General features: G+C 50.6%; 1 protein-coding gene across 2 annotated transcripts; it reads right to left on the reverse strand.

Annotated features, from left to right (window-relative positions):
- Positions 1-12,023: 12,023 nt before the first annotated feature.
- Positions 12,024-14,448, reverse strand: LOC149913366 (uncharacterized). Of its 2 annotated transcripts, XM_090130075.1 has the most exons (8): positions 14,242-14,448; positions 14,017-14,073; positions 13,736-13,792; positions 13,539-13,598; positions 13,375-13,439; positions 13,076-13,151; positions 12,856-12,902; positions 12,024-12,684 (listed from the first exon to the last, which is right to left on the reverse strand). In XM_090130075.1, the coding sequence occupies exons 1-8, from the start codon at positions 14,311-14,313 to the stop codon at positions 12,483-12,485; spliced, it is 636 nt and encodes a 211-aa protein (XP_089986201.1). In that variant the 5' UTR covers positions 14,314-14,448; the 3' UTR covers positions 12,024-12,482. The 2 variants fall into 2 exon arrangements, with proteins under 2 accessions (XP_089986201.1, XP_089986200.1); XM_090130074.1 differs by lacking the exon at positions 14,242-14,448 and having other exon boundaries at positions 14,017-14,222.
- Between the last annotated feature and the right edge of the window lie 1,595 nt (positions 14,449-16,043).

A 16,043-nucleotide genomic window follows, 5' to 3' on the forward strand; every position in this document is an offset into this window, starting at 1 on the left:
GGGATACCGTCCTGACAAAAATTCTAAGCTTATTGACTCTGGACAAACATTCTTGCTTTTTGACAATTTCCCCCCTTTTCTTTTATCGTTGAATGTTTGTCCTCCAATTTTTACAATTCTCCTTTTATGATTATGGAATATCACACTCTCTCCATTTACAATTTCTCTATTTCCCTCTGCGGAGTTGTTTGCATTAAGATTAGCAATTTCGTGGTGTCAAACCGCTTCTTTATCAGTTGTGATAAATATTTAATTATACATGGTCCAAATATTAGCCCCAGAATAATCGTGATCAAGGGTCCAGCCAGAGCAGACAGTAAAGCAGTGAGCCATGGTGATACATTAAGCCAACCCTCATACCAGGATCTGCCTATTTCCCTATCCCTTTTTCGTTGTTCCAATCTTTTATGAAGTTCAGCCATGGAATCTTTAACTATCCCGGTATGATCAACAAATGAACAGCATTCCTCTCGTAGTGCTATGCATAGTCCTCCTTCCTTTAGGAATAGGAGGTCTAATCCTCTTCGATTTTGTAATACCACCTCTGACAATGATTTGACCGAAGTTGTCAACTTATCAATTGATTGTTCTATTCTGTCTAGATCTTCATCTACAGCTTGTTGTAAACCTTGTATCTCAGTATTTTTGACGAGTGAGGCTATGCCGGTCCCGGCACCCACACCTCCAGCAATCAAGAGGGTTGCTAAAGTAATTGTTGTTATAGGCTCTCTTTTCTGTCTGGTGAGGCTCCCCTCCAGTTGATACATAACCTCTTCATCAGAATGATACATTAACCGTGGGATAAGTACTACTTGTATACAGAATTCAGATCTATTAAATACCTCTAACGATATACACGGTGTCATTCCGACGTCTGAACATACCCACTTTGCACCTGTTGTGGGGATTAACCATTTAAATTTTGCATTCGTTTTATTTGCTATTCTACTTCTAGATATTGTGCTGTTACAAAGACTTTTATATTGTTCTGGTATGGTTCCAATACACTTTCCTTTCCCTGTGACATGTTGTATAGTCAACCCCTGGGTGTAATTACTATTCCATGGGCACGCAATAGGATTCGTTCCATTATTCCATGTGACCCTGCCTGGTTCCCCTATTGCCTCATAATAAGGTGGTCTAACACTATAGCACAACCAACATTCGTTAGTTAAGTTTGGTTGTGTTTTATTCAGGGCGGCATATGCAGCTTGCATAATGCCCCATAGTGGATCACTGAGTGTAGGTGGCTTTGTCTTATACCTTCGACCTTTACTATTAGGGGTAATTATTGATGTAGGAACAGCAGGTGGCGGGGTTCTTTTGGTAGAAGGGGGTGGTGCCAAAACTATATTTGGGCCCATAGGCAGTGGGGAATCATGTGGCATACTTCTTTTTGCTATTCTAAATATACCACCTCTATCTGGACCCTCCTCCCAAAATCTGATTCCCCACATCCTTCCCACTAACCACACATCATCTCTAGGGTTTCTAATTGTTATATTGAGTACGTCACAACAGGTACAAATGCCTCCCCGTCCGAAACCTCCTTGTGAGCATTGGGGTAAGGCAGGGGTACAATTCGTGGAATCCCATCGTATTTCTATATGAGGGTCACTGGAAGACATTGGCCATCCGGATGCCCATGTTTCACAACCCCAATACCCACAAAAATAATGATTAGGTAAGTTACACCAATTCCGTCCTCTATTAGAGGCAGGGCAAACGTAAACCTCCGAACACCCCCTGCCCGATCCCATTATCAGATCATCCATTGGGATAGTGAAATTTACACTGGTTTGGTTTGTACAGGTTTGTAAGGGGTGGTCCGGTTGTTGTATATTAAATAATTCCCATATCATGGGCTCGTGTGGATTGCTGGGCTGTACCCCCGGGAGTAGAACAGATGTACAGACTAAAATGATTGTCTTTGGGGTCAAGTATCGTTCCTTCACCCGAGGTCCATCTCTGCCTCGCCTGTCAACTGGGTTGCAGCCAGCTACAGGGGTCTTTATCTTCTCGGCAGCAGAGGACCTACTTGAAGGTGGACTTTTCCCCATCACAGTCTGTTTTATTCACTATTGAATCCCTTGGGGTAATCTAGGCCCTTGTCCACAGAGTGTCTCTGGAGTTTGATTCCGAAGCCTTTTCAACAATCGGCCAACCCTTACAGCCGTGTACCCGTTGTATTCAGGGCAGGCTTGGTAGGCTGATCTCACTTAGTGTTCCGTTTCTATCCGTAAACGCAAACCCCTTTTCCACACTTAACAACTTTCCACAAAAAATACCAAATTAGTGACAAGATTAATGCTATTACAAACCCTATTAAGCACTGTACAGCAAAAGGCAGGTGTTCAAACCATGCCCCACCCATTTAGCTTCTTCAGAAGAACTGAGGTTTCTCCACCAGAGGGATCATATTGGTTTCTTCTGTTCAACTGTTTTACGCTGTTGTCTTTGCAGAAGTCCCTGTGGCAAAATAAATTCCCCCGTTTAAGTTTTGTTTATCTCGATTTTCTGGACAGCTTCACCTTTAAATCCCCCGCTGGACTAGTAACTTCCCATTCATTGTTGTTTACTGGTCCTTTAATACGGCTGGCGTGCGTCCATCCTTTTTCTGCAGTTCGAACTGCTGTATTGGTAGTTAAAAGCACCAAATAAGGTCCCTCCCAACGGGGCTGTAAAGTGGCTTCTTTCCATGATTTTATAAGAACCCAATCTCCTGGTTTAACCTGGTGTAATCTAATATCAAGGGGAGGCCTTTGGGTCATCTGACCTTTTTCCCACAACCCTTGTCTATATCTCATTAGTTCACTGATATAGATATTAATGGTCTTATCTATGATACTGGGATGATCAACAGGAACCCCTGCATCGTAGGGCATTCCATATAACATTTCGAAGGGAGATATTCCTATATCGGCCCTAGGTTGCGCCCTAATGTTTAATAATGCTAAAGGAATGCACCTTATCCATGAGAGTTTGGTTTCTAATGTTAGTTTAGCCAATTGCTTTTTCAGCTCTCCATTCATCCGTTCTACCCGTCCCGAGCTTTGGGGATGCCAAGGAGTATGTTCTTCCCATTTCATTCCCAAGGCTTCCGCCAGGTTCTTTATAATTTTAGATGTAAAATGGGGGCCCTGATCAGAGTCGATAACTTCAGTGACCCCATATCTAGGGATTATTTGTTCTAAAAGGACCTTCACCACGGTTTGGGCAGTTGCTCTCGAGGTAGAGAAGGCCTCAATATAGTGGGTAAGGTGGTCCACAATGGCTAAGACATATTTGTAACGTCCTACTTTGGGAAGTTCCGTGAAGTCAATTTGGACTCGGGAGAATGGTCTTACTGCTAAGGGTCTTCCACCCATGGGGACCCGCCTTTGTACGGCTCTATTAATCTTCAAGCATATGGGACATCCTTGAGTGATCTTTTTCGCTAAATCGTGAAGGCCTATAGTCATATACTTGGTAGCAAAGTGATCTACCAGACCTTGGCTTCCCCAATGGGTTTGTTTATGTAGATTGGTCAAAATATTAAAGGCTATCGATTTTGGTAGGACTTCCCTTCCATCTGATAGATACCACTTCCCTTCCTCACTTTTAGTTACTTCCATTTGGGTAAGTTTCTGTTCTTCCTTGGGGGTGAACACGAGAGGTGCTAGTCTTAGTTCCGTACGCCGTGGTTCTCCTTCTGTTAGTACTAATATACGCAAAGCAGCTTGTTTAGCCTCTTGGTCTGCCATGTTATTTCCCCGTGTCTTATAGTCAATTCCTTTTTGATGGCCCCTTAAATGTACTATGGCTATTTTAAGCGGTCCCCTTAATGCTTGTAACACTTCTCTTATTAATTCCTGGTGTATTAAATCTTTCCCTTGGGAGTTAATTAATCCCCTCTCCTCCCAGATTTTTCCAAAGGTGTGTATTACTCCATAACTATATTTAGAATCGGTATATATTGTTCCTGATTTTCCTTCCAGCCTTCTCAAGGCCTGTAGGACTGCATATAGCTCACAGGCTTGTGCTGACCAAGAGGGACTCAGTGGTCCAGATTCCAGTACCCTCAACGTTTTCCCGTTTATCAGTGCATATCCTGATTTCCTTTTTCCATCTATTACCCTAGAAGACCCATCCACAAAAATTCTTTCTCCTTCGTCTAATTCTTCCTCTTCTAGATCTGGTCTAATCTTTGTTTGATTTTCTATAGTTTGGAGGCAGTCATGTAATAATTGTGATTCCTCGAGTCGACCATATAGAAATTGTGCAGGATTCTGCAGGCTAGTAGTTTCGAGGGTTAAATTCGGTGCCTCTAGCAAAATATCCTCGTATTTCAACAAACGAGAGTCTGAGATCCACTTTTCAGCTTTTTGTTGTAAAACACTTCGGATATTGTGGGGAGACAACACCCTTATATCGCTATTAAAGGTAATTTTCCTAGCCTCTTCTACTAGAACAGCACATCCCACTATTGCCTGCAGACAAGTGGGCCATCCTCTACTCACTGGGTCTAATAGTTTTGAAAAGTACCCTATAGGCTTTTTCTTCCCAGCCCATTCCTGGGTCAAAACCCCATAGGCTGTCCCGTCATCTACATTGATAAACAAATAGAAAGGTCTCTTAAGATCAGGAAGGCTCAAAACAGGGGCATTGATTAAATCTTCTCGCAATGCCTGCCACTTCCTTTCATCATCTTCGCCCCAAGTTACCCATCCCTCTGGGGTTAACTTTTGATATAAAAATTTTACCTTCCTACTGTAGTTCTCAATCCATTGCCTACAATATCCTACTAGTCCCAGTATTTGTCTTATCTGTCTTTTATTTTGGGGAGGTGGCAAGGATAATATCCCTTTTATTCTTTCTTGATCTATCTTCTTTTCCCCTTTATTAATATAGTGACCTAAATACCTGACTTCTTCTTCTACAAACTGTAATTTTGTCTTTGAAACTTTGAGGCCTTTTAACCCTAGAAAATTGAGAAGTTTGATACTTTCTTCTCTAACCCGTTCCTCCTCTTTTCCTGCAATTAGCAAGTCATCCACATACTGGATAAGGGTGATTTCTGGAGCTGGTTGATATTCTTGTAAAATCTGTTCTAGGGCTTGCCCGAATAAATTTGGGGATTCGGTAAAGCCCTGTGGTAATACTGTCCACCTCAACTGTTGTTTCCTCCCTGTGTCCGGGTCTTCCCATTCGAAGGCAAAATAATCCCGGCAAGACTCATCTAGGGGGCAGGCCCAGAATGCATCTTTTAAATCAATTACACTATACCATAAATTTTCAGGGCCTAATTTGCTCAACAGGGTGTAAGGATTAGCTACTACAGGGAAGCGAGAAATGGTTCTTTTATTTATTTCTCGCAAGTCATGCACCAGGCGATACGTGCCATTAGGCTTTTTAACCGGCAATATGGGAGTATTGAATGGGGACATACAGGGTTCCAATAACCCTTGCTTTATGAGTCTTTCTATTTCTGGCTTTAGGCCTCTCCTCCCTTCCAGCGAGATGGGATACTGTTTTATTTTTATAGGGATCTCAGGATCCCTGAGCTTAATGGAGAAGGGGGGTATTTCTAGACGCCCTACACTTTCGGTTGTATACCATACTTCAGGGTTAACCCTTTCTTCATCTTCCACCCTTAGAGGGCAGAGCTTAATTCTTATCTCCCAGTTCTTTACTTCCAAACTTATCCCCAATTCTATAATTAGATCCCATCCCAACAAGTTGAATTCAGCTTCTGGTACTATCAAGAAATCTCCCAACCCTAGCTTAGATTCTGTTTCTATTTCTACATTTTTAACGACCCCTACTTTAAAGGGCTCTCCCTTAGCTCCTACTACTAAGGCTGTCTCTCTGGACAATTCGCATCCAGAGGGTAATTGTTGTATGGTGGATCTCTCAGCCCCTGAGTCCACCAGGAATTCTACTTCTTGTTGTTGGGGACCTATCTTTAGTTTTATCAAGGGCTCACGGTGTTTCTGGGTCCCCAAAAGGTAAAGCCCCTGACCTCCCTAATCTTCTTTAAACATCTTTTCATCCTGTATTTTAATTCTGCAGTTTCTCTTTAAGTGACCTTTCTTCCCACAATAGAAGCAAATTCGTTCTTCCTTTCTATCCCCAGCTCCTTCACCCTTCCCCTGGCTGGAGAGTGGTTTCTGTAGTGGCTGCCTTTCCTGCTTATCCAGTTTCTGACACTCTCTAACTGCAGCCACCATCATCCTAACTTGCTTCTTCTGGTTCTCATCGTCCCTACGAACATAAACCTTTTGAGCTTCCCTTAGTAGTTCATCCATTCCCCTGTCCTGCGAATTCTCAATCTTTTCAAGTTTCTTTCGTATATCATCCCAAGCCTTTGCTACAAACTGTGTTTTTAATAAAGCTTGTCCTAACGGGGTTTCGGTGTCTAGCCCCGAGTACATTTGTAGATTCTTTCGTAATCGTTCTAGCCAATCATTAGGGGACTCCTCTTTCTTCTGCCTTTCGTTAAAAGCTTTATTGATATTCTGGCCCCTAGGGACTGCTTCCCTAATCCCCTGGATAACTATATTTCGTAAATCCTGCATATGTATTCGGTGATTCAGATCCTGATGGTCCCATTGGGGTCTTTGTAGGGGCCATTTTACATCTGCCTGAGGTCCCTGGGCATGCTGAGCGTCCCAGACTCTCATTCCTGCAGTCCTGATCATGTGTTTTTCTTCAGTTGTAAATAAGATGCCTAGAATGGACTGTAACTCATCCCACGTATATATATTGGGGCCTAGAAACTGGTCTACCCTTTCCGCAACTCCTAATGGGTCTTCCAAAAGCTTACCCATCTCTTTCTTAAATTCCCTAACATCCCCTGAACTTAAGGGTACCGAAATAAATCCCATCTGTGGATTGGGACCCCCCATAGGTACTTCTCGCAATGGATATAGATTTTGTTGACAGGTCCTGCTCCTAGTTTGGGGACCTGAGTTAGGATCTATTTCCTGATTATCTGAATTATCCTGGTTATCTACCTTGGGCTGTGGAGGGGGAGGAGCTGTCGATGGTGGTGGTGGAATATATGGTGGGGGTCCCACGGGGATATCCTCCTCCTTCCGAGGTTTCTGTTTCTCAGTTTTTCTGCCTGCCTGGGATAGTTTAAGGATCGGGATTGCTGGTCCCCCTGGGCGTGTAACCCAGACAGCTGCATATTCGCTCTCTTCCTGACTGAAGGGAGTCTTATCGTTAACCCAAAAATTTAGTTGCTGCTGTACCCAATCTTCGCTGGATCCAAATTTCGGCCAACGGACATTGGGGCCAATCTCCTGATCTCCCCATACTTTCACGCAATAGTAAATCATCTTAGTCTTACTCTTATTTCTTGTCCCGGGATAGTACCTCCACATTTCTATCATGAATGCTAGAGGGGAATCCTTTGGGATTGAAGAACGTTTCATGGTTACAGGGTCCTTACTCTTTCCCTGTCCCATCTTCCGGAGTGCCTTCACTCACTCGTGTATGCGTTTCACTCGCTTCCCCTCGTTTGTGGCTCACGCCTTCGCAGGCAATGAGAACCGCACTACTAGAGGGTCCACACTCGCTTGGGTTAGTCCGAGCTACCGGCCCCCCCTCTCACACACACACCACTCGTCACACTCCGGGAAACCCAACCCCGACCGAACGGAAAACCCCTGCCAAAACGGCAGTTACTTACGCGTCCTGCGTCTTCGTCCGGACTTTTGTGCACAAAATTTAAGGGGTCGACCGGTCCTTTCTTGCCTCTTTGTTCTTAGGATCGTCGTTAGGAGTGAGGCAGGGAATCAGGAGCGGGGCCACCAATTCTGGCGGGGTGCCCCCCCCAACTCTCAGAATCCCGCCACTATTCCTATCCGAGTCAAGGCACCAATTGTTATCGATAAAATAATGGACCAAGGGTTAAGGAGCCAATAATTGAATTTATTAATTATAAAGAACAAAGAACAAAGAGGCAATGCAGCGCTGGGCGACAGGGGACTCTGCGTTCCACCAACTGCCGCGAGGTTTGAACAGGTACGCGGTCCTTTTATGCAGTTCATCTTCCGTATTCGTGTCCTCCCGCATTCCTATCGTGGTGTACTCTGCGCATGATCCGGTTGTTGCTAGGGGGTCTTATTCTGCCTTTTGGTGGTCGTATGGGTTGAAGTAAGTAGTCTTCCTCCGTGTCCTTTTCTTGACCCCTTCTGGTGATTCCCATTTATGGTATGCTACCCGTATGGGCGAATTTTATTGGTACACACTGCGAGAATATCCCGCACGAGAGCAAACCAGAGAACAGGCCATGGCATACCCGAGGAAGCGCCCGACATTGGGAAGGCCTGACATCATTCCCCAGTGCTCTTTGTTTAACGATAACAACTTTAAAGAAAATCACCATATCAATAGAACAAAGAGAGCACCGAGACACCTTGGAAACAACAGGATGACTACTGACTGGCACCAGATAACAAACAAATTAACAAGTAAATGGCAAATGTCAGCCTTCTGATAAGACCGCAAACCTGGAGCACCCAACCAGTGGGGAAGCAGGGGAGGAGGAATGCAAGGGGGAGAAAACAGGGTATACAGGCTGCCATGTTGTGTCCATAGGGGCGCTCCTGCTGGCGGGACGCCCGCCATTGCAATCGTGAATAAATTCTGCTTTTATCAGGGATACCGTCCTGACAAAAATTCTAAGCTTATTGGCTCTGGACAAACATTCTTGCTTTTTGACAGGAAGACAGGGTCCCCCTCCCGATAGCCAATAGCGTTCAGTGCCCAGGTGATATAAGGCCGTTTTTCCCGCCAATAAACGCCATTTGCCGTCCACCACATTGGTGTCAGCGAGCCGATGGACCGAGCGACCTGGGATTGGTCGCCGTGCCGTTCCCGAACCAGGTCGCCACGCCTACGATAGGCAACAAGTGGTGCCGAAACCCGGGATTGTCGCCTGGACGGGTGAACGGCGGCCGGAGCAGCAGGACCAGCCCGGCGGGGAGGACGCTCCCGGACCAACAAGGAGGATGGAAGTCCTTGTGAAGGTCGTACCGCAGTTAGATAAGCGGTGGGGTATCGATTGTAAGCCCAGAGATTTTACTCTCGCTATTGCGAGGCTTTTGCGAATTGGGGTCATTGACCAGCCGGTGGATATTCTCCACCCCGAAGTGTGGGGTAAGCGCACTAAAGCGTTAACTGAGGAGACGATGTCCTCGGGCTGTGGGAGAAGCCTAGAGTCGTGGGGGAGAGTCGCGCGGGCCCTGCGCAGGGCCATGCAGGAGCAGGAGACCTGGAGGGCGGCAGAGAGCCGTTTGTTGGCCGCCCCGGGACTGGGAGTCGGGGCGGCCACGCGGACTTTGCACCCCTCTGACGATGACGTGTCCTCTCAATCGAACCCCGACCCGCCCACGGAGGGACAGAAACGTGCTAAATCCTTCTGGGGTGGGTTAATCGAGGAGGCCAGGGCTGCCGCGGAGAAATCGGAGCGCGAGGAAATTTGGGCTCGACCGCCCCCCTATGCGCCCCAAGATGGCGCCGAGCCAGGAGAGGGAGGGCGGGGGGAGGACGCCCTTGGCGGGAACATCGAGGAGGTGTTAGATAAAGGCGGTGGGAGCGACCGGGAAGGTGAGGGGAGCGTGAGTGAAGGGTGGAAAGCCAATCAGAGCGGCCGTCTGAAGAAATGCCGCTGTGGGGCGAACATCCCGCCGGGCAGAGGGCGGGACGAACCAAGAGGGAGGGAACGGCCTGCCCGCAAGGGAAGCGGGCGGGGCCGGAGCCTAACAAAAAGGTACGGGAAACCGGAAGTGGCCGCTCAGTCGGGCTCTGACTCCGGATCAGACACTGGCTGCGACGAGTGGTTCGCAATTGACTTAGAGGAGGAGGGAATGAATACGAACAGAGTTAAGAGCTGAAATATTCCCATCCAAATTAAAGAGAAACCGCGAGGGGGAGAAATCCCTCTTACAGACTGGATAAAAAAAAAAGATTGCATGTGCTGACTGGGCCCCATCGGCCACACTAGTGTTCCCGGTCCGGGTGATGGATGGGGGACAGAGGGTCCACTCGCCGATAAACCCTAGGGATATACAAGCAATTGTTAAGGCAATTGCAGATAAAGGGCTTAACTCAGCTATGGTTTCCACCCTTATAGATGGTGTTTTTGGGGGAGACGATATGCTCCCATTTGACATAAAACAAACCTGTAGACTAATTTTTGATGGAGCAGGGATGATTGTTTTTAAACAAGAATGGGAAGATAACTGTGCAAGACAACTAGCTCAACTAACTGGGGCGGATACAACTACTTGTGCGGCCAGGGATGCTATTTGCACAGCCTCTAAAGTTATTGTTAAGCCATTGCCATGGTCCACCATAAGACAAAATGGAAGTGAGAGCTTTATACAATTTGTAAATTGCCTCCAGGCAGCAGTCGACTCCTCGACCCTGCCTGCGGAAGCGAAAGGCCCGGTTGCCACCAAGGCAGCCCACAAGAGCGCGCCGGCCACAGGCGGTGTGACCAGCCCGGCACGGTGGTGCTGCACAAGATCCGCCGCTACCGGAAATCCATGGAGCTGCTGATCCGCAAGCTGCCCTTCCAGCGCCTGGTGTGCGAGATCACACAGGACTTCAAGACCGACCTGCGCTTCCAGAGCCCGGCCGTAGGCGAGCGAGGCCTACCTGGTGGGGCTCTTCGAGGCACCATCATGCCCGAGGACATCCAGCTCACCTGGCACATCCATGGGGAGTGCACCTGAGGCCACAGCCCATCCCCCTTTTTCTTCCGATTAACATCATGTTGGTAGAGCACCAACAACTGTTATAAGAATGTTCTTGTTCAGAGCACCTTATGTTTTCTATTCGAGTTTTCTATTGAAGATTGTTCTATTTGAGTTTTCTATTGAAGATTGTTATATATTGTTATATTTTACCTAATTTAATTGTGCATAGGGAGGGGGGATATGTGGTAGTGAGGGTCTGGCGCCCGGAAGATGTCGCGTTGTACGGGAAGACAGGGTCCCCCTCCCGATAGCCAATAGCGTTCAGTGCCCCGGTTATATAAGGCTGTTTTTCCCGCCAATAAACGCCATTTGCCGTCCACCACATTGGTGTCAGCGAGCCGATGGACCGAGCGACCTGGGATTGGTCGCCGTGCCGTTCCCGAACCAGGTCGCCACGCCTACGATAGGCAACACACGGTGCCGTGTGATCTCCTTCAAGGCAATCTGCTCCATAGCCTTGCCTGGCCCTGAGCTCAGGCTGACAGGCTGTAGTTCCGCGGATCCTCCTTGTGACCCTTCTTGTAGATGGCAGTCACGCTGGCAAGTCTGCAGTCTTCCAGGACCTCTGCGGTTGCCCAGGAAGGCTGACGGATGATGGAAAGCAGCTTGGCTGCCACCTGCACCAGCTCCCCCAGCACTCTGGGATGGATCTCATCCGACCCCATGGACTTGTGGCAGTCCTGGTGGAACAGTAGGACTCTGTTTCCTCCTGAATTGTGGGGGGCTTGTTCTTCCATCCAGGAGACCTCCAGGTCAGACAGCAGAGAACCTAAAAAGAGCTTTTTTGTGGCTCTTTTTCGCTTCACATCCCTTGCCCACTGCCGTCTTCCTTTCCCTGAGGTTCGGGTTTTGTGAAAGGGCTGCACCATTTGGCACTGGGGTGCAGCTTTTCGCTGAAGGGCTTCAATCTTTGGGCCTTGGGTTCAGGCTTTTGCTAAAGGGGTTCAGCCTTTTGTTCCTGGGCTTGTGCAGTTTGCAGCACTGCACCATTTGGCCTTGAGGTTCCGCTCTTAGTTTTCCATCTCTCTCTCTCTGCAGGGCTCCATAGCAGAGGCACTTCTTCGCTGCAGCCTTCGTGGACAAACTCCACTGAGCAGAAGAGATCTGTGCAGACACAGCAGCAGACGTCTGTGTGCAGAGGGACACTGCTCATCCCATTTCTCCTCCTGTCCGCGTCTCATCCCACTCAGTGCATTTGAGGGGGGAATCTTCTTCCATCTCCTGAGTCACGCCTCCCCTGGTCAGCAACAGAGTCATCCAAACTCAGAGGAATAATAGAGATGAATTTATTGAGAGCTGAATTAGCAGCCGGCAACAACCAATTGCAGGTAACATTGGCCAATGGGCTAATTGCAGCGAATAGATGTAAACAATTGCAGGCAACGGCTGCAACGAAAAGTGAAAGAATAAATGATGGCAAGCAGAAAAGACAGACAGCGGGGCAAGAGGGACAGACAGACAGCAAAGCAAGGCCGCTCAGCGCTCGTAGATCCAGCCACGTCCTGGTGTCGGGTGCGGATCTTCAGGCTGATGGGTCGTTGGAGGTGGTGGTGTTCAGCTGACGACGACTCACGACGACACTGGAAACACTGAGAAGTGCAAAGCGGTGGCACTCGGCCACCTGCCAGCACTGCCCCACAGCTGTGCCTGTGCGCCCCCGGGGGCAGGAGCACAGGAGAGGCCCCTTCGGTGGGGCAGAGCCCTGTGGGGAGGGGCTACCGAGCGAGGCGGTCAGATGGGCAGCAGCCCATCAGAGACCACACGCAGGGCGCTGCTGGCAAAGTACGCCAGGGAAGCATACGTTGTCTGGGGCAGCACTCGAGGCAGGAGCCGATAGAAGAGCTCCTGGTCACAGCGCTGGGCGTACAGTAGTGCAGGGCCCAGCACGGCAACGAGGAGCAGCTGGAGGCAGACCAGGATGAGGCAGATCGTCCTGCGGGGCAGAAGAGAAAGAGGGCCGGGAATGAGGCGTCCCCACCCCACGGCAGCACAGCCCCACACGGTGCCAAAGGGGCCGTTTGGGAGCCCCGCCGGCCGCAGTGGGGGTCCAGGCCAGCAGCCCGCTGCCGGGAGCCTGGGCACGGGGCAACGAGGGGACACTCACTGCATCCAGAAGGCGAGCCCGTATCTCCTCGCCTCCTCCTTCTTCTCCTGTAGGTGCACAGGGGGCAGGATGGTGGTCAGGCCCTGCTGCAGAGCCGGGGCTCGTGCGGGACAGTGGGAGCCCGGCAGCGCAGCAGCACAGCCCCAGTGCTGCAGGGAGCCCCGTCCCCGGGGAGCCCCTCGTCGGATGGGGTGAGGGTGCGCTGGGCTGTGCCCCTTACCAGCTGTGCCTCCACCAGCTCCGGCAGCACAGCCCCAGGCTCGTGGGCTGCCTCCAGCTCCGTCTGATGCTGCTGCCTGTAGGGCACGAGCCTTGGTTGGAGGGTGCCGGCCTCTGTCACCGCAGGGGCTCCCCAGCAGCGTGCGCCCACCGCGGGGCCGGGCCGGGGCTGCTCTGTCCCACCACGTGCCGGACGGAACCCGAGCCCCGAGCCCAGCGGCGCTGCAGTCCCACTGCTGCCCCGGGTGCTGCAGGGACCCCCGGGTGCAGGCGTGGGCCGCAGGGCCCAGTCCCACTCACCAGGCGCTCTGCGTCTCCAGCTCCTCCCGCTGCTCTTGCAGGCGCTGTTTCTCCTGGCGCAGCACCTGGCAGACGAAAGCGTGAGCGCCCGTGTCCCCTGCAGCCCTCCTGCAGGTCCCCAACCCGGGGGCGGGCAGCCCCGATCCCTCGCCCCTCCGCACTACCTCGATCTGCTCCGTCTCGGCCTGCAGCTGCTTTGCCAGCCGGGCGACGAGCTGCTTCTCCTGCAAGACAACGGCCGTGCCACGTGGGCCGTCTGCGCTGGGAGCCGCGGACCCGAGGGACCGGGACCGAGGTCCTCCCGCAGAGCCGGAGCCGTGAGGACACCGAGCTCTGAGGACGAGCCCCCGCTGCACCCTACCTGCTCCAGCTCCTCTGTCCTGGCAGCCGCTCTTCCACCCCGCGTTTGCTGGGATTCCTGCGGGAAAGGAGAAGAGGAGCGGCCATCGGGGCACCGGCGCTGCCACGGAGCTCCGTCTGCCGGCAGCTCCGCGCCGCCGTCCCCTCCTGCCTCCTCTGTCGGGGCAACCGGCGCCCGCAGGGCTGCAGCTGCAGACCCACCCGGGGGGTTTCTCCCAGCCCACGCCCCACAGCGGCGCTGCTGTGCCTGCACACCCACACCGTGCCGCTGCATCTGCTCACCTTCATCAGTGACTCCCTGGCCACGGCTCTGTGCTTCTCCACGACCCGCTCGTGAGCCTGTGGGAGGGGAGAGGAGCGGCGTTGGCACCGAGGCGCTGCCGGCAGCTCTGTGTCCTGCCAGAGGTGCCCGGCCCTCTGCTGCCATGCCATGCCATGCCATGGCACGAGCAGGGTGCCGCCCAGCCGGCAGCTCGTCCTTTCTGTGCCTGCCCACCCCGGGCTCACCTGCAGCAGCTCCTGCAGCAGCTTCACGCGCTGCAGCGCTGTTAAATTTCCGCTGGCAAACTGGGCCCGCATTGCTGCACCACTCGCACAGCTGCTCGCAGGACCTGCACCACCCGCAGAATGGGGCTGGCAGGTTCAGCGCTGACCCACGGCCCCCGCCTCGCCCTGGGGCCTCTGTGAGGTCAGCACGGCATTGTGATGTCACCAGCACAGGAGGGTCCTTGAAGATCATAGAACCACAGGATGGTGTGGGAGGGGAGGTTCCTTGGTGGTCATAGAACTATAGAATGGTTTGCGTCACAAGGGTCCTTGAAGGTCATAGAACCACAGGATGGTTTGTGTTTCAGGGGTCCTTGAAGGTCATAGAACCACAGGATGGTTTGCGTCACAAGGGTCCTTGAAGGTCATAGAACCACAGGATGGTTTGTGTTTCAGGGGTCCTTGAAGGTCATAGAACCACAGGATGGTTTGTGTTTGAGGGGTCCTTGAAGGTCATAGAACTGCAGGATGGTTTGTGTTTGAGGGGTCCTTGAAGGTCATAGAACCGCAGGATGGTTTGTGTTTGAGGGGTCCTTGAAGGTCATAGAACCGCAGGATGGTTTGTGTTTGAGGGGTCCTTGAAGGTCATAGAACCGCAGGATGGTTTGTGTTTGAGGGGTCCTTGAAGGTCATAGAACCACAGGATGGTTTGTGTTTGAGGGGTCCTTGAAGGTCATAGAACCACAGGATGGTTTGTGTTTGAGGGGTCTTTGAAGATGACAGAACCACAGGATGGTTTGTGTTGGAAGGGTTCTGGAAGGTCATAGGACCACAGGATGGCATGGGTTGGGATGTTCCTTAGTGATCATAGAACTACAGGTTAGTTTGTGTGGGAGGGTCCTTGAAGATGACAGAACTATCGGATAGTTCATGTTGAAAGAGTCCTTGAAGATCTTAAGAAGTGCAGAATGGCTTCATTTGGAGGGGTCCCTGAGCATCAAAGAACCATAGGATGGTTCTTCAAAACAGCTGTGAAGGATCTGTGAGCAAATGCGCCATCAGTGGTTGGTGCTGCAGGAAGGCCAGCAATCCGACCTTTCCTCCAACGCCTTCAGTGTGAAATTGGAAATACAGTGCTCACCCCTGGCTTGTTATATCTGCCAGGACATCTGTGCCCTCTGATGGGATTTCTGGGCTCAGTTTTCCCAGCTCTGGAAAGAAGGGTTTGGATTAGGGGTAGGGTTTGGGGTCGGGTTTGGGTCTGGGTTAGGGTTGGGGGTGGGGATAGGGTACGGGTTAGGGGTCGGGTTTGGTTTAGGGTTTGGGACAGTGTTTGGGTTAGGATTAAGTTTTGGATTTGGGTTTGGGTTGTGAATCATGAGAAGCGTTTTTCTATACTTTGAGAACAGCCTTTTGCATAACTTGAGCAGATATAACCTGAAGGACAAAGGCTGGTGTCAATGTAAGGGCAAGAAGAGAATTTGGAGCAGGCTGCAGAGCTTGTTGTCAAGTGAAGATTAGAGTTCTGTTGTTGAAGATAAGATGGCAGAAGAGATGCCTCAGCTCGACGTAACGTCAGTGGGAACCAGTTTGGGCAGCCCCCCTTTAAAGGTTGGAAATTTACAGCGAGGATGACTGTTAGCCTTCATCCCACGACCAGCAGAGATGTTAATTATTTCTTGGAATTTCTGCCCACGTCCTTGGAATGTAATGAAAACGTAAATGCCGTGCCTATAGATCTGTAGTCACTGCTTCTCTGGCTGTGCACGTTGGTGGAGCGATCCCCGTGCACCCGGCGCTGTAATAAAGGGAAAACCTGCTTG

Source organism: Phasianus colchicus, chromosome 38 (genome assembly GCF_987193195.1).
Source record: "Phasianus colchicus chromosome 38, bPhaCol1.hap1.1, whole genome shotgun sequence".
Taxonomy (NCBI): Eukaryota; Metazoa; Chordata; class Aves; order Galliformes; family Phasianidae; genus Phasianus; species Phasianus colchicus.

What these genes read in the sequence shown, in the direction of transcription:
- LOC149913366 (XM_090130074.1), bottom strand. Translation starts at nt 14,166, where the DNA reads ATGGCATGGCAGCAGAGGGCCGGGCACCTCTGGCAGGACACAGAGCTG. An exon ending in GGACAGAGGAGCTGGAGCAG is followed by an intron (nt 13,599 to 13,735) that starts GTAGGGTGCAGC and finishes GTTGTCTTGCAG; the next exon opens with GAGAAGCAGCTCGTCGCCCG. An exon ending in GGGCTCGCCTTCTGGATGCA is followed by an intron (nt 12,685 to 12,855) that starts GTGAGTGTCCCC and finishes TCTGCCCCGCAG; the next exon opens with GACGATCTGCCTCATCCTGG.